At 33.6% G+C, this 24,338-nt stretch overlaps 1 protein-coding gene and 2 long non-coding RNA genes across 3 annotated transcripts in view; 1 reads left to right on the top strand and 2 right to left on the bottom strand.

Moving 5' to 3' along the window:
* The first annotated feature begins 2,428 nt into the window (after positions 1 to 2,428).
* On the top strand, positions 2,429 to 2,803 carry LOC139429195 (uncharacterized). The gene is made up of 3 exons (XR_011639864.1): positions 2,429 to 2,506; positions 2,598 to 2,690; positions 2,744 to 2,803. It is a non-coding gene; the product is annotated as an uncharacterized lncRNA (long non-coding RNA).
* Positions 2,804 to 6,747: 3,944 nt separating this feature from the next.
* Positions 6,748 to 8,906, bottom strand: LOC139432785 (uncharacterized). Its single transcript, XR_011642456.1, has 2 exons — positions 7,543 to 8,906; positions 6,748 to 6,940 (listed from the first exon to the last, which is right to left on the bottom strand). It is a non-coding gene; the product is annotated as an uncharacterized lncRNA (long non-coding RNA).
* Positions 8,907 to 11,416: 2,510 nt separating this feature from the next.
* LOC111417936 (transmembrane protein 132C dtn) overlaps positions 11,417 to 24,338 on the bottom strand; it is a 64,192-nt gene continuing 51,270 nt past the window's right edge. The window contains exons 7-13 of the mRNA XM_071201595.1: positions 22,626 to 22,769; positions 21,379 to 21,581; positions 16,169 to 16,484; positions 15,918 to 16,109; positions 14,444 to 15,863; positions 14,221 to 14,384; positions 11,417 to 11,521 (exon numbers count right to left, since the gene is read on the bottom strand). Coding sequence (XP_071057696.1) covers positions 11,507 to 11,521; positions 14,221 to 14,384; positions 14,444 to 15,863; positions 15,918 to 16,109; positions 16,169 to 16,484; positions 21,379 to 21,581; positions 22,626 to 22,769 — 2,454 coding nt within the window. The 3' untranslated portion in view covers positions 11,417 to 11,506. The remainder of the gene's footprint in view (positions 11,522 to 14,220; positions 14,385 to 14,443; positions 15,864 to 15,917; positions 16,110 to 16,168; positions 16,485 to 21,378; positions 21,582 to 22,625; positions 22,770 to 24,338) is intronic.

Below are 24,338 nucleotides of genomic sequence, written 5' to 3'. Positions count from 1 at the left end.
CTTCATCATAAATAACTGATATTAAGTAGTGAGAAAAATACTATGCAGAAACTTCGCGTTGAGATCTTCTGTGATAGATTTATAACGGTAAAGGATTATTTATTCCCTCTTTAGACAAAGGAATAGTAAATAATAAAACAGCTTTTTTGTTGGAAATTCAATTCGTTTCCAGTAAACATCTTTTCGCCGGCAAAAAGACGTTTAAAAGTAAACAATGGGGTTGGCTACAACCAAATAGAGGGGGAACGTCTCTTTTCATGTAATAAGGGCATTAACTCTCGTCGAAAACAGGTATTTGAACTCGGACCTAGTACATAAATGGAAACCAATGGAAATTACAAACCGTTGTAACCTTTTGACTGGTCTAGACCGGAGATTATTTACAAAATGTGTATCCCAGAGAATGTTTCCGCGAAATATTATTGTTCTTCAGCTTTCTGTATTTAGCATATTTTGCCAAATTGTGCAAATATTCTAATAATCAATACTTTAGGAAAATAGATTCTACCTCTGTACACGTTAAGAGGGTTTAACATGACTCGAATAACACGATTGACAATTGTTTGCATACATTTTGAATGGTGCTGCTGTCATAAAAGAACACAACTTCGAAGTTCAAATACCTACACGTACTAGGAAGAGTTGATAAATGAATTAAAGATGGTGCTGGTCTTTGAAAATTTAATTTGAACAGTTGAACAAACAAAAAATTGAACTTTAAAATAACTAAACCCATAAACTAATAACTCAATTTTTAAGATCTGTTGTGATCAATAAAATCGTGTTCGACACATCGTTTGTATATCTAACGGCAGTAAATCCAGGCTCGAATAAATTCAGAGTAAATCGGTAATAAGGAGAAAAGAGAATCCGCTTTAAGGAAATTTATAGATTTATGGCGCAATCGAAAGTTTTATGGTGAATGAGAAAATTCGATTCGAAATGTCATAGAATTTGCAATAAGTTTTTAGTTTTTCTCTGCTTACATTTGATTCTCATTTTACTTTGTCAATAATGTTAGCTAAAGGGGGGAAATACGTTTTTAGAATCTTCAAAAAACTTTTCATAAAAAAAATCGTTGTCCATAAACGTTCGGAAAGCACGGATAGAAGAATTGGCGATGGAAAGTTCATTTTATGAAGGTTTATTGTACAATTGCAAACTAGCCTAAAAATAATTGTAAAACATTGTGTAAGATTAATTTAGTTTACAGTTGAGGAATATTTGGTAAAGTTAATTTTGTTTACAAATATCAATCAACCCAAGAAAGAATGTTGGATGTGGTTAGTTTTCTTTCGTAATGTCAATTATACCGTGAAAATTGTTAGGTAAGGTCTTGGGTAAGATCAGTTTTGTTTACAAATGTTAATCGTCGTTTTAGTTAATATACGGCGATAAAATGGATAAACATCGAATTATTCGGCAAGAGCGATGTAACGAATCGTCCATAGAAGCTCGGAAAGCACACAAAGAACAGCAACCGATGAAAAGTTCATTTTATGAAGAAAATTTATGAGAAGGTTTATTGTATAGTCTTGGATTTGCAGACTAGCAGGCAAACCATTAGAAATTATAAAAAATAAGTTTTTACTACTCGAAACTTTAAACGCAATTCTCAAACTACGTTTCTACAAGTCTTCATCAAGGCAGATTTTTACAGATATAAATAGTAATGTTGTTAAAAGATTATACAAATTATTCTAAAAAAGTCCTTTGTTGTTGAATAATTCATTAAAACTTTGTTAAAAAACAGGAACATTTTTTTAAAAACATTGTATTTTGTTTAATTACTAATTTTTTTCAAATTTTTAAGGTTCGCGTAGAAGGCACGAATATTAGCAACAATTTAAATGTATTCCCAAATAATTCTAACCACTGTAACGAATTCTAGTCTGTCCAAAGCGAAGCAACTCACGCAGTAACCTTCTCTAAGGACCGGTTGTACAATATGCCGATAAACTTCCCGATAGCGTTATCTGGCCGATAAGTTAGTTTGTACTGTATTACAATGTACGGTTATTTTTATCGGGGAGATTATTGACAGGATAACTTATCGGGTATTCAGAGGTGCCGATAAGGCGGTTATCCGCCAGATATGTATGATTACCAAGGTTTTTATATAACAACATTGACAAACCTTGTCTGTCGTGAAAAAGTTTGGTTAGTTTGTTATTATGGAAGGGAAAAAAAATAAACGTGCTACTAATTATACACAAGAGGAGTGTTGGCGATTAATTGAAATAGTAGAAAATCTAGCTAATATTATAGAAAATAAAAAAAACAGATGCGGTATGTATATATATGTATATATGGGAACAGCTTCGCAGTAAATACGAAACATTAAAAAAAGAGGCTCGTCAAGCCGTTGCGAAATACCGCACTGATGTGATGGGTACAGGTGGAGGACTATGTGAAGAAAAGTTAAACCCGTTACATGAAAGAATTAGAAATTTGATAAAACTAAGCTGCGATGGAACACCATCACAATTTGATAGTGATTGTTTAGGTTAATTATTTACCAATTTTATAATATATGTGTTTAACTCTGTTTATGAGAAATGCATGTTTAATCTTAACTGTTAATTCTTTTATATCAGATGTCCAAGATGAACTGCAGAGCACAAGTTCCATAGACAAACGTTTAAAGCGTGATGAAGCTTTTATAAGCCCTAGCACATCCGTTATAATAGGTATTTTTATTTGAAATATTACTGTAGAGCTTACATAACGCTATGATGATTAGATACAGAACAAATTGAAACCAAAAACCCATCAATTTATCCATACCCCAATACGCAAGGTAATTTTTAATGTTTTTGCATATGTAGATATTGTTGAATAATAATAATAATAATTAAATAATAATTGGTTCTAGTAATAGATGCAGATGACATTGTGGAAGGAAGTAATAATTGGAGTCATTACTCTCCTGCCCAATTAAAAAAGGCCAAACATCCGGCTTTGCAAACCAGAAAAGGAAAAAGACCTAGTAAAAAGATGAATCTTTCTGTTGCTGGGCAATTCAGCCTTGGCTAAACGCTAAAGCTGATCTAACAAATTTAAAACTGAAATTATTACAAGAAGAATTCAATGTCAAACAACAACGCGAAAAAGAACTGCATGAACAACAATTTTCCTTCTTGAATGCCTTCTAAAATATTATTACGTATTTGTGGATCTAATGGTGGTTCATCTACGCCATTTAATATAGCGAAGTTATGTAATACGGCACAAGCAACATTTATCGCTTGTACCCTTCCATAATTTAATTTCACTCCTAACGATAATATGGGAAATCGTCGTTTCCATACACCGTAGCTACGTTCAACAGAATTTCTTGTGCGAAGCAAAGCCTCTTGAAATAATTTTTACTTTATTTTGGAAGTCGCCTCGCTCAAACCTGGCTTTTATGATAGAATTGAAAATGGCTTTATCGTGGCTTGAACCAGGCCATCGAGCCACTATGTCTCTTATACATAGATTGGCATCGTAAATTGTTTGCACATTAAACGAATAATATCCTATCCTATTTCTAAAATTTTCCGCGTGATCACCACCTAAAAATACATAGTACTTACTGACACATTAAAAGCAAATAGCCATAATTCATACCAGGTGACTGAATCTTGATATGTGTGCAATCAATTGTTCCTATAACCTTAGGAAATCTTGCAATTGCATAAAATTCCTCACATATTCTATCTATTTCCTGGTGATCTTACGGAAAGTAAATAAATTCGTTTTTGAGACTGGAAATTGCTTCAGAAACCTTCTTTATAATTCTACTTGCGGTTGACTTGTGTATACCACAAAAATCTTCGACAACAATGAGCATACTCCCGGTAGCAAAAAAACGAAGCGTCAGTAACAACTGATTTAAAGGGGTTACAGCTGCATTTCTATAATACACAAAAAATATAGTACTTATAATCTGTTTTTTATTTAAATCAATTGTCAAAGTGTCGTCAAGTTGGTATTGAAAGTAAAAGCGCATGTCGTGACTTTTACTTTAATTGTGTGCCACCACTGTCTATCAAATTTGTTAAGATTGATTAAAAAACAATTTTCATATAATTTTTTTGCTGCTAAATCTACCATAAAAATGTTAAGAAAGGGTGGAACGGGATGTCAACTGTCTAAATGCGAAAAAAACTCTATAATTAGGTATTGTGAAGAAGTACAGACGGAGACACCAAATACGAATTTAAAATATATATGTGATAATAATTATTATTATTTTTGTGATAGTAATTCTGATTTTTAAACAATATTCAAATTTTAATTATAGCACTTAATTATGTTATCTTAATATATTGCTCACGAGTTTTAATTTCAAAACGTAGATATTAGCCAAGTGACGAGAGATTAGTGGCTTCGTCTTTAAAGTGACAACTTCGTTTAGAATATACACAACCTTACTTATTATTTAGTGGAAAATATTATAAAGCGTGGTCATAGAACATGGTATCTAGGGTGGTACAGACCGTTTTTTTATAAAAATTTGGCAATGACAATTGATTTAAATAAAAAACAGATAATATAAACTTTGGTATTGAATTCAGTTATAGATTTTCTACCAATTTCTCCTTACCTGTCTGTGGGAGTTTCCAACCTATCCACAATTCGACCTAATAGGTACATAACACTTTTTTTTGTTAACCGAAACCGTTTAAAAAAATCCGTTTCATCACACTGCGCCATGTGGTTAGGCGTTCTTTAATTTCTTTTTCTTTTCTTTTATTTAAAAACACATTAACTAAAAATTCGTTTTCGGACTCACTGCTGGTACTAGTATCGTACAAATTAAACATTTTTCGATATTTTTCAAAACGCTAATTGCACAATTTACACAATTACAAGAAAGCAATCCTCCCGACAAAAACAGTTTGTACAACAGCGAATATCTTTATCCTCCCGATTAGTTTATCGGCCGGATAGTTATCAGACAGATTTATCGGTATATTGTACAACCGGCCCTAAGACGATTGCTATTTTGGAAAAGTGTTAAAAATTGTGAATGTATATTTTTATAGTATAAAGCACGAGCAAACAGTAGTGAATGAACAAAATGTGTGAAATTAATTACATTAAACTAAGATTAGAACTAACACTAGAAACTTTCGGGTTTTGCCGTGCGTCTTTTAATAAAAGGTTTGACGTTTCGGATGCCATGTTGCAACCTTCTTCAGAAACTGGTTCGAAGTGACGAGATCAAAAAATCGGTAACTATATATAAGTCGGAAAAACTAATTAATAATCAGTTAACGCTAATTACAAACTAATTAATAACTAATTGCGTCGCGTCCGGTGTGAGGCGGGAAGAGGTCTTCGTGTTCACCACCATCTTCCATGTTCTGCTAAGCTCCCAGCCATCCTCTCTGTTGACGTTATTTTTATGTCGGTGAATCTCTATGGCTTCTCTTGTCAGTCTTTGGTAGTATCTGTTGTCCCTAGCCAGCACCTTTGTTTGTTCGAAGTCTATTCGGTGCCCCTCTGCATGGCAATGTTCCGCAACCGCCGACTGCTGGATCTTCTTCAGCCTTATATCCCTCTCATGCTCCTTGATGCGGCACTCAACGTTGCGCCCAGTTTGGCCAACATAAACCTTCCCACAACTACACGATAGTCGATAGACTCCCGCTCCTTTTAATGGAGTTAGTTTGTCCTTGGCTATCGGGAGTGTGTTCCGAATTTTGCTGACCGTGCCGTACCGCACTACGATGTCGTTCTTCTTGAGGTGCCTAGCAATTCGTTCCGTTACACCTGAAACATAGGGAAGACAGATAAATCCAAGTGGTTTTGTACTTACCGTGTCCTCTTTCTGCTTTCGCTGCTTGATGGCCTGGTTGATGTCCCTCGAAGTGTATCCATTCTTCTGCAGCACGCCTCTTAGTTTAATTCACACCGGCCGTGAAAGCCTTCGTACTTATAAAATTAATTACATCTTAATAAAAAAGTTATTTTCGCTCTAAATGTAAATATCTTTCCCCTCTTAAGAGGCTACTTTACCATACAGCTCAGCAAATTACAAAAAACATACATTATTTATGAAAATATTTGGATGAAATTTTGTACATAGCTTCTTCTAACAATTCTACATAACGCATGGTGAAAATTTTTAAAGTTTTCCAAAAAAAGGGGTTTTTTTCCTCAATATTATAGAATTTGGTCGTTCTTTTTTAGCTTGCATGATAGTATACTTGAAAATAGTAACATTTTTCAAATAAATTTTTTCAAAATTTTTAGTTATAAAGGAATAGTTTGTAATTTGCTAAAATTGAAATAAGGTAGCGTAAAAATGAATATTTTCCGTCAAGATTCCCACGAAGTATTACCACCGCGTTAGTCCCGCCTCCTGCCGACTGAGCGGCGCTGACATCGACTCTCTTCATCGAAGCTCCTTGTTTTATCTATTACTTTTTAATGTGGTAGAGAAAATAATCATTTCCAAAAGTACGTTTTGAACTTTATTTTCCGTGATTTTCTACTAATAATTGTGTAATTTAACAAAATTTTTGAATTTATAGTCAATAGTTGTTATTTTATTGTGTACTATAGTGTTAGTTTAATTTAGTTTGTGTAAAGTTTTTATAAACAATGGGTAAGTATGTTCATCTAAAAAACTACCCCTTAGCATTTGAAGATGTTCTCGAAAAAGGAGTAATAGACGGTAATAATTTACGATATAAATTTTTATAAAATCTAAAATTTCATATTTTATAGTCCGAGATTTAATTGAAAAATGTATTCATTCCGAAAGGTAAGTTAAATTTTATTAATTTTATTGTATAAACTGTGGCACACATAAAAAGGACTTATTTAAAAAGAATAAACCATCACAGTAAAAATTAAAACGATACATTATTTGAAGCGATACCATATGATAAATAATACAAATGATGCAGAACCAAATACTGATGGTGGAGAATAATCCATTCAACTGCAACAAAACTCACATTAAATTTATTAATGAGTCAAAAGAAGGGCTTAGCAGCTCATTTCTTTTATGTTTTATGTGCGGGATAAAAAAGAAGCTTTACACTGAAGAAAGCAAAGAGTCTATTGAGATAAACTCTGCTGTTGTTTCTGTTATCTGTCGGTACCGGATATACACAGGCTGAAGAATTATTGTTATGTGTGGATATACCATTTATGTTAACAAAACCATTCCAAAAATATCGAGAAACCGTAAGTGACATGGCATAGCAGTCTATGAAGAACGCAGGTAAAGAAGAATTAATTTAGTTACAGCTTCAGAAGAAGTAAATAAAAACTGAATAAAGACTGTAAACGCTAAACGCTCGAACGTCAATTACGATGCATCATCCGGAGTGGTACTGCTATAAAATAATTGTATACATAAAAAAAAATACTCGTGTATACGGGGTAATTCAGGTAGGTAGCGAAAGCCGATCAGGGTAATGATAGCAATTCGGTTATAATTTATGAGTGACATTTCACACGAAGAATATAAAAGAAAGAAGAATTTATTAGAAACTTGCAAGATGGATGCATTAACAGAAATAAAATACAAATTCTTACCAGAAGCTAAAGTACCAATCAGATATGGATCCAAGAAAGGTATCTGTGCCTAACTGCATCGAGATTTGGTGATGTATGTAGGATGAGAAATGACACGTCTTGCTTAAATAAAGTTAAATCAATCTTGTACTCGAAATTTGCTAGAAATAATAGCACTAACATGGCTAAGACTATGAATGGCTTGCATTAAAAAAATTTGAAAGTAAATATAACTTGCCAGCAAACTTTTGAGCTCTATTCATCCGTAGGATGTACGGATTCTTAGTTGCAAGTCCAAATGAAACAATAAAAAACGAAAATGCCATCGTCGAGGTGAAGTGTCCAGCGAATTTCAAGAGCTTACATCTATTCAACGATGGCAAATTAAAATTTCCTAAAGATTTTTCTAGTCAGGGCTGTTTTATTTATTACACTATTAGCCACATTTTGTATACTTGAATCATTATTTAATATTATTATTAATTAGGTATTACATATTATTTCATTTACTTATACAAGGTGATGCAGACCATGCAGTCCATTTTTTTAAACAGAAATATTAAAAAAGTTCGAATGAAAAGTAATAATATTCATAAAGGAACCACATTTATTCAGCTATTTTTTCTTTAATTTTTGTAACTACCTGTGTTTTCAAATAAAATTACTTACACGGTTACTCTGAGACACCTGTATATCAAACGAACGCATAATAATACAACAAAGATATAATTTATAAATGTTGTACCGAACTTTTCACATTCCCTGTATTGCAAATATATCTATTTTAATATAAAATGGAGTTACAAATGTTATTTTCGTTTCAAAATGATATAAATGTTTTATGCCTCGCAAAATTATGTATTGTATTTGAAATTGATTTTTGCCTTACATTCAATTGAATTATAAATCCATAATCTTAGATGTTCTCAACTTCTTTCTCTAATTTCTCTATTAAAAAATTAATATTCTATTCATATCGAAAAAAAGCATTAAAAAACTGATATTTGCGTAATGTAAATTGTTGTGAACCAAAATACTTAAAAAAAACAAACGTAGTAAAAAGGTGGGCTACGACTACGATTATTAATAAAAAATCAAAATAATAACTAAAATAATAAATAAATTGGAAAGTCAATAAAAAGATTGATTGTAATTCATAATTAAGAAAAATTGTTAATAAACAATAATATTTAGAAGAAGTCGTTTAATTTCTTCATTAACAACATCGACGAGAAAAAGAATCGTAATAAAATAAACACGATGTTTTTTTTATCTATAAAGGGTCGGGCCTAGTAGAAAATAAACTCCGCCTCGTTGCTTCCGAACGTCCGTCGTCTGCGCCCCTCAGAAACTGACCGACCTGGTAAAGTGGGCTCTTAAGTTGAACCTTAGTGGCCCATAGAGGTTTCAGCAAAATACGTAGTATAGTATACCGGGTCGTTTGAAGCCAAAGCACTACAATAAATACACTGTGTTAATTAATTATCGTACCCGACGTCATCATTGCAAGTATGCAACCAATATCACAGTGTTCGTATTGTAATACGCTAATCGTGTTATTGGTTGCATACTTGCAATGATGATGTCGGGTACGATAATTAATTAACACACTGTACAATAGATTCAATATTCAAAGCGACTGTAGCTAAACTTAAAAAGAAAAATGTATAATTTCGCCTGATTAAGTTGAGGTTGGTTGTGCCCAAGGCTTTACAATTAATATTATCAAAAAGGTGGTAAATAGATCGTAACGCCTCGGTTGCAAGTTAATCTTCTCTTTAATTAGTTGGATGCAAACCGACATAGATAAGGCGTCAACAATATCTAGAACAAGATATAAATTTAATTATTTTGATTTAATATTATTTATTTTTTACTTCATTGTGTTACTGCATGGTTAGAAAATTACAATAACTAACAAGTTAATATCGTATAATCATCTTATTATTATTTTTAGAGCTGTGGAAGGATTTCAAGATTTTCAAAATACCTTTTAATTTTTGATATATTAATTTTTAACCATCATAAAAATCATAACAAATCGGGATTTCAATGAAGGTAGTAACTAAAAAGAAATGCAATAATTTATTTTGTAGCACATTTATTATTAAGTAATGCATCGTTCATTTTCGAGCTCTAATACTCATTTCCAAATAATATCTCGTAGTCATATCAATTTATACATTAACAATATATAATCGTTATATCGTATTCTATCCGATATATACATATACATCATATATTTAATATTTAAGCATCAGAACGTTACAACCATAACACAAATGTTGATGACTAAATTTGACATCGTCCGTCGCTGTTGCTTGCATTATGAAGTGAAATTTATAGCTAGAATTTATAAAGTAGTGAAAAAATGATGATCCTCGCTTAAAATATAGATATAATTTGTTTTTATTAATATTTGGTAAAATCCGTGCTGCACCCGTATGACAATATTATCAATTATTATATTGGGGAAAATATTTAAGAATAACCGAATCGCAAGTTTATTTAATTGTATTGTTTAAGCTCAAGTGCCACTAAATCACGTGGGGATATACACGCTATCAATATTACTAATTTAGGTTTTATTTAGATTTTAATACGAAACAGTCAATTGATTAATTTCTTGTTAATGTTGTTTAATGTTGCTGTGTTGTTATTAAACGCTATGGACTAGAATTGCCTTCTAAAGCTGTTCATTTCTTTTCGAGTAAGAAAACCTACACTTTATTACTTGTTTATCATTAAAGAAAAATACTATTTCGTTTTTAATTAAAAAATAAATAATTTTCAATGGCGCTCTTGTTGGGAAATATACAATATATGTACAAAATTAATTATTAAAGAGTTGTACAAAAAATACAAAAGCTATTTTATATTCACTTAGATGGACAACCAATACAATTTTTGTAAAGCAATCATTTCAGGAATTATTGGTCCAAATCTTTAATATTATTTGGAATGTTAATTGTGAATTTATGGCACACTATCTATAGCAATTAATGGTTTGTCCATCTTTGATAAATAAAAATAAGTTAACTAATTATCTATGGCAATTTCATATATACAATAAAAAAATTATCATTGGAAGATTTAAAAAATAAATAAAGTCTTAATCTTAATTATTTTTTCTCTCGTGGGCATAACTTACAGGAACGGCATTGTGCATATTTTTCATTCGCATCTACATTCTACAACGTTAATCGGCGATTTATAAATGAATCGCAAAATTGTTTTTCTTTTTACGATTCATTTATTAACCTTGCTTTAGTTTAGCGTACACAGTACAAATATTACGTAATCAGTCGATGCAGCTAACGTTTTATTCCTTATACTGATTTTTAATAGTAAAACGTTACTTTTCTTGACTAGATGATTGAACTGTTTTGCGATCACTGCAAAATTCCGACGTCATTCAATTGATATATTCATGTTTTAGGCTGTTCATTCAAAAAAATCAAATCACCACAAATCAATGCTGCTCGGAAATTAACTTAATATTAAATTAATAATTCAGTCTTCACAAATTTTCTGATATATTATGCGTTTATATTTGAAAAGCACACAAAAAATAATATGATATGACATCAACATAAAATAAATATAAACATTTTCCTCTCTCAACTTGTTATTTTATGTGCGCTTTCTCATAAAACTCTGATCCGTTATCGCTAAGATGTGAAAGTGATGATGTTAAAGCAGTTACGTAAAATTGAGACAACAAGGCGATTATTACTCTTCAGTTTTTCTTAACCGATGATTATTTTTGTTTTCAATTAATTGACAGAACAACCCAACTTTTTTCAATTCAGTGTTATTCATACTAAGCGTATGATTCACTGAGATGGTCGAATATGTAATCAAAGTTCTCATTGACGTCCTCTTCCAAAATTGTGCTCGAAACGTTTCCGTTCAGCGCAGCCATTCTGTATTGTTTACTGAACGACATGAGAATGCTTCGGATTCTTGCAATGATCTCTTCTACTCAGGCATTCGATTCCTAAAAGAAATTAAATTAAAATTTCATTCGTCTCTCAAAACTGCTAAACCCGAATGTTTCTAGTTCTAGGTCTTGTGTTAGTTGTAGTAATAGTGCTGATGTAAAGCTAGAACTAACACTAGACCTAGAAACATTCGGATTTAGCCGTCTTGAGAGACGTGCGGCTAAATCCGAATATTTCTCATTTTAGATCTAGTGTTAGTTCTAGTTTTGCACCAACACTGTCTCTACACAGGTTGTAGAGACTCTACTGACTGTGCTAGTTAGCATTAGATATCATTGTGTTGCATATTTTTTTGAATTAAAATTAGAACTAAGACGAAGTCTGAAGACGCACGGCTAAACCCGAAACTTTCTAGTTCTAGGTCTTGTGCTAATTCTAGTTTTACACTTATACTATCACTAGAACTAACACAAAATCTAGAACTAGAATTATTCAGGTTTAGCCGTCTTGACAGACGTGCGGCTAAACCCGAATGATTTGAGTTCTAGGTCTTGTGCTAGTTCTAGTTTTACACTAATACTATCACTAGAACTAACACAAGATCTAGAACTAGAATCATCCTGGTTTAGCCGTCTTGAGAGACGTGCGGCTAAACCCGAATGATTTGAGTTCTAGGTCTAGTGTTAGTTCTAGCTTTACACTAGCACTATCACTAGAACTAACCCAAGATCTAGAACTAGAAACATTCTACGTTTACACTAACACTATCACTACAACTAACACAAATACTAGAACTCAAATCATTCTGGCTTAGCAGCACGTCTCTCAAGACGGCTAAATCCGAATGATTCTAGTTCTAGATCTAGTGTTAGATCTAATTTTGCACCAACACTGTCTCTACAACATGTCTCTACTGACAGTGCTAATTAGCATTAGACATCATTGTGTTGCATATTTTTATTGAATTAAAACTAGAACTAACACTAGACCGAGAACTAGAAAAATTTGGGTTTAGCCGAAACTTTCTAGTTCTAGGTCTAGTGTTAGTTCTAGTTTTACACTAGCACTATCACTAGAACTAACACAAGAACTAGAACTAGAATCATTCTGGTTTAGCCGTCTTGAGAGACATGCGGCTAAACCCGAATGATTTGAGTTCTAGGTCTTGTGCTAGTTCTAGTTTTACACTAATACTATCACTAGAACTAACACAAGATCTAGAACTAGAATCATTCTGGTTTAGCCATCTTGAGAGACATGCGGCTAAACCCGAATGATTTGAGTTCTAGGTCTTGTGCTACTTCTAGCTTTACACTAGCACTATCACTAGAACTAACCCAAGACCTAGAACTAGAAACACTCTACGTTTACACTAACACTATCACTACAACTAACACAAATACTAGAACTCAAATCATTCTGGTTTAGCAGCACGTCTCTCAAGACGGCTAAATCCGAATGATTCTAGTTCTAGATCTAGTGTTAGTTCTAATTTTGTACCAACACTGTCTCTACAACCTGTCTCTACTGACTGTGCTAGTTAGCATTAGATATCACTGTGTTGCATAATTTTATTGAATTAAAACTAGAACTAACACTAGACCGAGAACTAGAAATATTTGGGTTTAGCCGAAACATTCTAGTTCTAGGTCTAGTGTTAGTTCTAGTTTTACACTAGCACTATCACTAGAACTAACACAAGAACTAGAACTAGAATCATTCTGGTTTAACCGTCTTGAGAGACATGCGGCTAAACTTGAATGATTTCAGTTCTATGTCTTGTGCTAGTTCTAGTTTTACACTAATACTATCATTAGAACTAACATAAGATCTAGAACTAGAATCATTCTGGTTTAGCCGTCTTGAGAGACATGCGGCTAAACCCGAATGATTTGAGTTCTAGGTCTAGTGTTAGTTCTAGCTTTACACTAGCACTATCACTAGAACTAACACAAGACCTAGAACTAGAAACATTCTACGTTTACACTAGCACTATCACTACAACTAACACAAAACCTAGAACTCAAATCATTCTGGTTTAGCAGCACGTCTCTCAAGACGGCTAAACCCGAATGATTCTAGTTCTAGCTCTAGTGTTAGTTCTAATTTTGTACCAACACTGTCTCTACAACCTGTCTCTACTGACAGTGCTAATTAGCATTAGATATCATTGTGTTGCATATTTTTATTGAATTAAAACTAGAACTAATACTAGACCGAGAACTAGAAAAATTTGGGTTTAGCCGAAACTTTCTAGTTCTAGGTCTAGTGTTAGTTCTAGTTTTACACTAGCACTATCACTAGAACTATCTCTAGAACTAGAATCATTCTGGTTTAACCGTCTTGAAAGACATGCGGCTAAACCCGAATGATTTGAGTTCTAGGTCTTGTGCTAGTTCTAGTTTTACACTAATACTATCACTAGAACTAACACAAAATCTAGAACTAGAATCATTCTGGTTTAGCCGTCTTGAGAGACATGCAGCTAAACCCGAATGATTTGAGTTCTAGGTCTAGTGTTAGTTCTAGCTTTACACTAGCACTATCACTAGAACTAACACAAGACCTAGAACTAGAAACATTCTACGTTTACACTATCACTATCACTACAACTAACACAAAACCTAGAACTCAAATCATTCTGGTTTAGCAGCACGTCTCTCAAGACGGCTAAACCCGAATGATTCTAGTTCTAGATCTAGTATTAGTTCTAATTTTAGTTCAATTAGTAAACACCATCGTACTTATATATTACCTTTAAATTTTCGAAATAATGCATAATTTGATCATAATCCATATCCAATTGTAGCCCATCCAATCCTGCAAGATCGGTTGAGACTTCTTCTTGAGGATGATCATCCGCACTAAACATAGGATTGCCGATGATTGTGGCACGTTTTACCTCCGCACTATTTCTTGCTAAAAATAAATAAATTCGTATAATTTAGGAAATACCCCAATTATCAGGAATTTCTTACGATTTCTATAATTAGTTGGTGACTTTGGATACTGCACGAATTTTAATTCTTCCTCATTCGTTTTTGGTTGGTGATTCTGCACGATTGGGGCAGCCTCCAAGGATTCTGTTGCGCTGGAAATGGGTGGATCATCGTCGAATTCAAAAACGCTTTTTTTAGTGTTTGGATCTTGCGTTCCACATTCAATAACGATGTCATCGTTTCTGGAGTACCTAACGAAGTTTGGGTCGTATTTAGGTTTTTCTTGGTGTTTGCTGTTTCGGTGGTGGTGGTGGTGATGATGTTTTCTACTTGGTGAAGCATCCGCGGATGTGTTTTGAGTTGAAACTCCAATGTTTCGATGAGGGGGAACAGGGGGTCTATATTCTTCGATGGAATGTTCTTTTAATTTTTCTAGTTGTGTCTGAATACCGTGAGGAGGAAGAGGTGGTGGAGGGGTGGGTTTATTCCAAATCTCTAAATCTTCTTCATCGTCTAAAGTTTCTGGTATCTCGGATACTCCTGGTTTGTTTTTGCAATAAGTACTTGTGTCAACAAGTGGCTTTTGGGCTAGATCTGATCGGCTGGGTAATTCAATGTGAGTTGGATTACTAAAACTGGTAACTACGCAATCTTCGGGTTCAACGTAATTTAAATTCAACGGATTCGCGGTTATTCTTATTTCGGATGTGTTGTTATTGACCGTTGAATTTCTGTTCGAATGATCCAAAGTAGCTCGTCCCAACCAAACCCAATCGTGTGCGTTTGTTGTTGTTTCTCTGGGTTTGCGATGTTCCCTATGAATTACGGGGTTAATCGAACTCGCTGGAGCTGCTCTAATACTATCCAATCCCAGCTCTAGTGGCTTAAATTTCGAAGCATACACCACACAAGAAACTACAAAGACCACGATTGCAAAACAAAAAGCCGCCAATAAAACGTACATTCCAATTTCTAGAGGGGTCATTCCACCTTGATTAGTGTGATGCCTAACAACTTTATTTCCTTGGTATTGTCTAGCTTGAACGTTTGGCTCATCATCTTTTAAGATGTCCTGTAAATCCTGAAAATCTCTGTTTCCTTTTGACGATCCATATGATCCGCCATCGTTTTGAAGCAAATCCGGTCTATGTGCCAAATCGTTGCTGCTAAAATCAACGACAACGGAAGCTGCTGCTGTCGCCAATGGACCAGAACCTTTAGATTTTCCTCGACCGGGACCTTTACATTCTTCAGACAGAAGAAGAGTGACTTGCAAAAGATCCCCACTACCTTCCCCAACTGCAATAACTCTCGGATGATGTGAAGCCACCATCGGGGCAAATGCAACAACTTCAGGGTCTACACTTTCCACCACTAAATGATAATCTGCATCGGAGATTTCGCGTAAAGGGGTTTTGCTATCATCGGAAAATTCCAAAACAATATCTAAAAGTCCTTCCTGAAAAATAAATAAAGATAAAACAATAATTATTTTTGAATTATTTTTAATTACTTGGTATTGCGCAGTAAGTTTTCTTGTAACACTAGTCTCAGCGACATATCCATTCTCAATAGAACTATCGGGAGAGATGTTAAGTTGTAACCCGGAGACGACCTGCACGGATAACCTGGTAAGCCCGACTTTATCATTTCCAACCCGCACCTCCTTGGCCCCAATGACCCTCCCGGTTATCGGAGATAGCACCTACACAAACCAAACGTTAATATCCTTACAAGTAGTTTGGAACTAGGTAAACCATTAACCTGCACTTCCGTACGCCCCATACTGCGACCTTGCAGAATCCTACCGTGAAGGCTCGCTATCCTCGGATCGCTAACTCTAAGCGAAGGGAGGATGAGGTCTGTAACTCGCAGGAGCGTCCTGCGGTTGATCAAATAGGTCACTCTACCCGAGTCGTGGTCTATGGCCATGAAATGGGCGTAAACGTCGACCGTCGTTTGTTGGTACCGCAGCCGACAGTTTGGACGTTCTATGACGTTACCCAAATCATCATTTAATGGGTTTCCACGCCACAAATTATTGTACGATCTCTTTTTTCTTCTACGAAGTTTGGTAATGCTATAAAAAAAATAAACGATTAAATACTGTCAAAATTTGCAATGTTATACCGGGTGTCCCTCAAAAGTGGCTCACCCCCATATTTTTTTTATTATTAGTGAGACCTTACAGGTGTAGTATACACCTCATTTTTTATTTTGCCCCATAAAAAAAATCTAAAGGTGTGAGGTCAGGTGATCTGGAAGGTAAAAAGATAGGAATAAGGAGAAATGTGAGAAAAAACCGGTTTGTTCTCACCGTGGTGGCCACTTTATTGGTCCATTATTACCAATCCAATCGTTATTGTACTTTCAGCTTAAAAAATCAGTTCCCCTGTAAGATGACCATCAAAAAATATTGGACCCACCACTCTTTCTCCAATGATTCCCATCCAACAATTAAAATCAAATCTTTCTTGGAAATTCCCTTCCTCCATCAAATATAAATTTTCTTGTGCCCAATACCTTTTATTATTTCGATTAAACATACCCAAGTTAGTAAATCGACTCTCATCTGTATACAGAATTTTGAAGGGAAATGCATTATCGTTTTCATATCTTTCTAAATACCAATTACAATAGTGGAGTCGTCTTTCATAATCATTCTCGTACAAATGTTGATGTAATTGGTATTTGTAAGAACGAAGTTTATGTTTTTTTAAAATCTGATGTTTTTGAAATTTCGCACTGTATCGCAATCTCCCTAACTGATGCACTGTTGTTATTTTCGATACATGCCAAAACATTTCGTTCCGTATCGTCACTTACAATGTATCTAGGGTTTCCATTATTGACCGGCTCTGTTTGCATCTTCGCCACAACTTTTGGAAAGTAATGCCTTGTTGGGTGGCGACGACAAGGAAATCTCTGCGCGTAAAGTCTAACAGCAGCAACTGCATTTTTTCTGCATTCTCCAAATATTAATATCATATCTACTTTTTCGATTTGCATAAATTTTTCCATAATTTAAATTGAAATTAACGAATATTGTCAACTAATGAACTTAATTACGTTACTTAATTTACGTTATGTTAAATTGCTAGCAATTTTTTTTCCATAGCCACCTTGATAGGTTTTAATCAAAATAAAGTAAACAATCCAAACCATAATGTACAGGGTGGTTCAAATTCGATGTCCGAATAGCCTAACTCGGAAACTATAAGAGTTAGAAAAAAAGTAGCTTCCATGTCATGATCTCGTTTTTCGAGAAACTGCTAATGTCGAAAACCTCATAACGCTATCGTCTTTTGTTTGTCCCCTAGAGACCAAAATTGAAAATATCGTAAAACCAGCAAGTGCAATTATCTTCGTCATTATTCTAGGTGGAGTATTATAACTAAGACATTATATGGACACTTTTTTACAGAGAATTTGATGATGTAGACAAAAAAATTTTTTCGGTTTTAGATTTTGAGATATCATGACAATTTTCATTTTTTTAAATGGAAACAACCACTGATTATTCGCTTATTATATTCTTTATTTTTTTTTAATTACAAAAATATAGGGTTCGAAGGGTCTATTTCTTATTGTTTTAGAATAAAGCTAAAAACAAACTTTTTTTATAAAATTTCCATCGAGTGTCGTCGACGAAATTAAATTTACAGTTTCCTGTAAATTACGGTACTATAACTAAAAATTATTCTACTAAAAATTTATATAAAATTTACTTTATTTTCTAATAGGTAACATTCTAACATGTTAAACTTTTCGTAATTTTCGTAATCCATCTTAAAAAACAGGATTTTTAAAGTGACACTTCAGAAAATTTTTGAATACAAACAAATGTTGCTATGTTTATTTGAATTCAAAAAAAACGTATGGCGCCATCTATCAATAATTTATTAAGTCATTTAAGAATAATATTAAATATTAATAAAAAATGTGAAATAATGCAATCTATTCCAACTTTTGTATAATTACATATATAAATTAAATAGTTCAACAAATATATTTGTTTCAAATATCAGAAATATGTTTTTTTAATTTTTAATTATAGTACCGTAATTTACAGGAAACTGTAAATTTAATTTCTTGGAAGACACTAAAAGAAAAGTTAATTTTTTGCTTTATTCTAAAACAATAACAAATAGACCTGTTAAACCCTATATTTTTGTAATCAGAAAAAAATAACGAATTTATTAAGCGAATAATCAGTGGTTGTTTCCATTTAAAAAAACGAACATTGTGATAATATCTCAAAATCTAAAACCGAAAAAATTTTTTTGACTACGTCATCAAATTCTCTGTAAAAAAGTATCCATATAATGTCTTAGTTATAATACTCCAGCTATAATAATAACCAAGATAATTGCGCTTGCTGGTTTTACGATATTTTCAATTTTAGCCTCTAGCGGAAAAACAAAAGATGATAGCGCTATGAGGTTTTCGGCATTAGCAGTTTCTCGAAAAACGAGATCATGACATGTAAGCTACTTTTTTTCTAACTCTTATAGTTTCCGAGTTAGCCTATTCGGACATCGAATTTGAACCACCCTGTACAATGGACATTATACAGTGTAATTTACCATCAGCTACAGAACATTTAGTGTAAAAGAACAACAAATAAAAAATAAAAGATCAAAAATAATTGAATTAAATTTAGTTGTTTGTTCGCGTTTTTCTTTTAAAACTAATTTAATACTACTGTTAATTTACACCATTATTAAAAAGAACCGCTGACTAAAGCGTGGCAGTGATCACTGCTCGAGAAATAGCAAATCAAGAGGAACATAACGGTAGTTTATACTATTAACCTAGCTACTATGCGTCAAAAGTAGTAATACATTTTCCGAATATACTAAAACGTTGAAAAACAACGAAAATAACTTTTTTTTTTCAAAAATTATAAGCGATCATGAAAATTTTTTCAAGTAAAAGTTATGTGAAATTATGCTGTCTACTCATCTGAAGAAAAAAAATTTATAGATTTAAAAAACTAGCGAAATTAGCACTCACATCCGGTATAACCGGAAGTACAAAGAGTATGATTTCATGTCGTAATAATCCGTTTTAACGGCCTAATTATGCACTCCAAATGGTTTTCTTATATCACTAATAATAAAAAAAAATATGGGGGTGAGCCACTTCTGAGGGACACCCGGTATATTAAGATGTGGAATTGCTACGATTTCATATTAGATTAAGTGGAAGGTGTGTTACATTTTGGAATGCAGAATCCATCGAGAAAAGCCGTCTACTAGAATTAACACTAACACTGTTACTAGAACCTAGAACTAGAAACATTCGGGTTTAACCGCTTTTAGAGACGTGCGGGTAAAGCCGAAAGATTCTAGTTCTATGTTTAGGTTCCAGTGTTAGTTCTTGTTCAATACGTTTTAAAAACATACGTTTTAAAAACTAGACTTAGTGCTAGTGCTAAATTAATAATAAATTTATATAAGAATACAACAAACTCATTAATAGATGACATAAAACTTCATTTATTGACGAAAAAGTCTGGAGCTTCTTTATCTATAGAACTTCATAGGACTAGAAAAAATGAGAAATCGATAGAAAATTTTGGTAAACAAATTGAAGAATTACTAGTTAATTTGACAAGTTCGCAAGCAAACGGGGCAACCATATTACGATCTGTTAATGAGATAGCTGGCGCAAAAGATAAAGAGAACTCCAAGTTCGGCTCATCTTCAAATGTTTTTATATTATTTTATTTATATCCCATATATTTAATCATTAAATAAGAAACAATTTTCTATCGACGCAAATTATTAATTAGTGTCAACAAGTTTTATACGTAACAAACAGTAATAACAAAAAGCTGGCAAATTTAATTCCACCAGATGTAAAGCGTTTTATCAACCACTACAAATTGTGATGGCACTAGATTTTTTGCCCCGCTTTTACAAATATTATCGAATCCGATTTTCACAACAGGCATTTTCATTTTATCCTGATTTATTGCGCTGTATTCATTTTTTTTTCTACATATAAAACATATACGTTGACTTTTCTATTAGTATATAAAATTCATTGGATGTTTCGATTCAAAAATTCAGTGGTAAAATTAATTAAATCCAAACGTCCCAGAAGGAATTTAATCCCGCAAACACGAAAAGAATTCTTTCTCGCCAACTATCCAACTTTAACGGGGAGGAGTAAAGACGAAGAAGAAAGACAGAGCAATTAGCAAAAGGATCAAAAAGTTCTTGGACCGTTTCGAGCGCCAGTACATGCAATTACAGACTTGGAGAACACTAAAATCAGACGGAAGCGAGTAATTTATGTACATGCAAACTAAATTCGGGCGTCACGACGCGTCGCCGTGCGGTTTATGCAGCCCGAATTGCTGTGTAGCTAATTCAGCGCCACAATTTATCTTGGTTGCCTTTAAAGCGGTTTATCGGTCGTTATTTTCAGGCTTCCTCGATCGGGCAATAACATCGTCGCCTCTCCTTTAGTGTTGTGGGTGGAAGATATTATGATTAATTGATTGAAGCGGCTCCTATTGAAATTGAGATGATGAGATGCGAAACAAATTTTAGTTGACAGGTTTAAATTAAAGTTAATATGTAATAAAAAAAAAAACCGGCTCCTCCGCCAAAATTTTAAAAATAGATTTCATTTTAGTATAACTTGAAGGTTGTTGTAATGAAACATAATTATAAATAGATCGTAATATGTTATATTATATAACAATTTGGAAGAGTTCCAACTCAATTCAACAATGAGAGCATGTCTGGGTCACTTGATATTTGTCCAAATTTAACTCAATTTTTCTTATTATCAACAGCAATTTAACATAGTTTAATTGTGCTACTACAATTAATTTTCATCCACTTGTCAGTTGGTTCTAAATCAAACCGTCGCGTTTGACGTTGATTGCGAACTCACGTCTCGACCATGATTGAGAGCGATACCATGGCCTTCGCCAGGTTAATTGCTGTCCCACTCACCTCGGCTGGTAGTCGGGTACTTTCCAGTACTTGAGCTGTGACAAACGGGTGTCGGGGACGTGTAGTTCCAGGGGGAACTCCGGCATCCAGACCGTGAAGCGTGCCAAGCCAGTATATGTCCCATACTTCACCAGAACTGATCCATTCACCGACCCCCTCGCTTCGCTACCATCAACATATACGCTACTGCACGACGAAGATACCTGAAAAAGTATACAAGAAAAATTATTTTTGATACTAAACGTGTAGAAACGATAAAACACATTCGAGTTTAGTTATGCTTTTCGTGTCAATAAGAAGTTTGCACGAATTGTCAAGCATGTCTGAAGCTTCGATTGAATGAAATATGTAAGACGAAATTAAAGAAAAAAGAATTTCGTCGCTGCGAATTGCAAGAGGAAAAGTTTTTAAAGGTACAACTCTGGGGATTTCTTTGAACATTGCGAGTACTAAGTTTCCAATTGTGAAAACTGTCGGCTTTGATCGTTTAGAATTGCTAGATAAGGTTGAAGTTTAGTTGAGGTATCTTACGAACGACAGTCCCAAAGTGCAGCTTATAATAGATTTATCGAATCTTCCGCAAAACTTTTATCATCGCTTTTTTTGTTAGATTGCGTCACAAATATTAAATTTATTGTTAAAAAAAATTGGCTTAAAACATCAAATTTTATTTGGTTAATATTAATATTAATCGTAATATATGGGCAATGCCGCTATTGTTGGTATATTTACTCAATAAACTTTATACTATTCCGGAAATAATTGAAATTGATAATAATATACGTTGAGAGTATACGGTTTTGGTATTTTAATGCAGCTATTATCAATTAATTGGATTACAGCAAAATGTACTTTGTCATAAAATTTATAAACGATTGTTTTAGAGAAATTAATTAAAATATTCATCAATTAGCCAAAATGTAAAAAAAAAATTAATCCTAGAATGGCAAGGAAACCTTGGTAATGATCGAAATTTATATTGGTGAGTTAATCCGCTTATGCATGCGATAACGGAATAATGGTAGGACTTATTGTAACAGCCCGTTTTTGAGGTTCTGTATTTGATTTGTATTGATTTCCCAACATTTCGCTGATGCGGCTTAGTACTCGGCATCGGAATATTGGCCGCAAAAAAATGAGATTAATAAATCAATTCGATTTTAATTCAAACGGTTTATAACATAACGTCGAAATGGATATTGTATATTTCATACGAATGCTATTTATCATGCAGTTCGCAACCTTACCTTTAACACGCTATCGTCTTCCGAGTGACAGGACGCCTGGAATGTTACGTCGGCAGCTTTCCCTGCTTGAGAAACTATGAATATTTTCATCGCTTGCGACACCTGTCTGCCAGTCAAGACAGCCGTATTCAGGACTTCCCAGTTCTGCAACAAAAGAGCGTTGAAATTTATAACGGCACCGCTGGAGTTCGGAGATATATCACGGGGATAGAAATTCAATTCGTATCTGAGCTCCCTCAAAATTTAGAACACCGGCTCGGCCTAATCCCCGATTTATTGCGAAGCTAATGGAACTGATTCCAAAGCAATTATCAAAACTATCGGCCAGAGACTCGATTCCCGACCGTCTCCAATGATTAAGTTTGCAAAGTGGTTGGATGTTGATTAACGTGCCTACTCTCTTACGAACCCTTGGGGATAAAAGGTTGGGCGTGCGCCAAGAAGAACTTGAGTTCGATTACAACAAACTTCTCCTATTATGTGAAGGATATAAGGTGTGTATATATTTCTGATATTTGTATAGTAAAATTAAAACAAATTTAAATATGATTCTCAGTTTGAGGCGGAATATATCGCCAATTGGATTACTAACCTGCGTCCAGAGACGACGCAATAAGAAAAAGACGAAATAGTTAACAAACCATAAATTATCATAGTTATTTTTTTGTTTTTTTTTTTTTTAAAAACCATTATTTTCAAAAATGTTCTTTTTTTTAGTAAGTCGCTTCGGCTTCAAGCACTTTTTTTCTATAACGCCTATTTTTGTTATTCCTGCGGTATTTAGCATTCTTTAGCTTAGTAAATTTTTTTTTTATCTTAGCATTGTTGATAATCAATTGGTACTTGTTGAACTTTTTTTTTTGCTGAAATGTTCGATGGATTTGGTTCGAGGGGGATTCAAATTTCAAATTATAAAAAGAAGTTGAACGTTAGATCATTGGTTCCCAAGTATAATCTAATAAAATCCTTAATCCTTGATAACAATATTGATATTTTTGCGATGACGGAAACCTGGTTAACTCTTAATATATCCAACTCTTTAGTTAATATTCCTGGCTACAATCTGGTTCGTAGGGATCGTGGGGGGCGCGGTGGAGGTGTTGCTGTGTACATAAGAAACTCAATACGATTTCAGCTTCTAAACAGTTCCTGCTCTATTGAGCAACTATTTTTTACCGTTGATGCAGGAAAAAAACTCTGTATTACTTTTGGAGTGGTTTATAGGACCCCTAATTTTAATCTTCCTCTTTTTATCGAAACACTGGAGAGTACCCTTTGTGAGAGTATTGTTACATCTCACTCGACAATTATCGTGGGCGATATTAATGTTGATTTTCTTAAGCTTGATTCTCCCTCAACAACACTTCTTCACTCATTTGCGACTTCTATTGGCTTACATCAGTTAGTCACCGAACCCACAAGAATTACACAAAATTCGCAAACTTTACTCGATCCAGTTTTTACAACAAATGATAAGCTGTTTACTAGTATTGATGTTGTAAATGTACCTAATATATCTGATCATGAACTAGTAAAGTGTGAGCTGGCATTTGATATCGGTAGGCCTGCTGCAATTTATCGTACATACAGGGATCTGAAAAACATTAATTATCCACAATTCTTGAACGATCTGAAATCAATTCCGTGGAGAAACATATATGATCAAGAAAATGTGAATGATAAAATAACTTTTTTCAATAATTGTTTACTTAC

This window comes from Onthophagus taurus, chromosome 2 (genome assembly GCF_036711975.1).
Source record: "Onthophagus taurus isolate NC chromosome 2, IU_Otau_3.0, whole genome shotgun sequence".
Lineage (NCBI taxonomy): Eukaryota > Metazoa > Arthropoda > Insecta > Coleoptera > Scarabaeidae > Onthophagus > Onthophagus taurus.
Note: the sequence above shows the minus strand (reverse complement) of the source record. Positions and strands in the feature narration are given on the sequence as shown.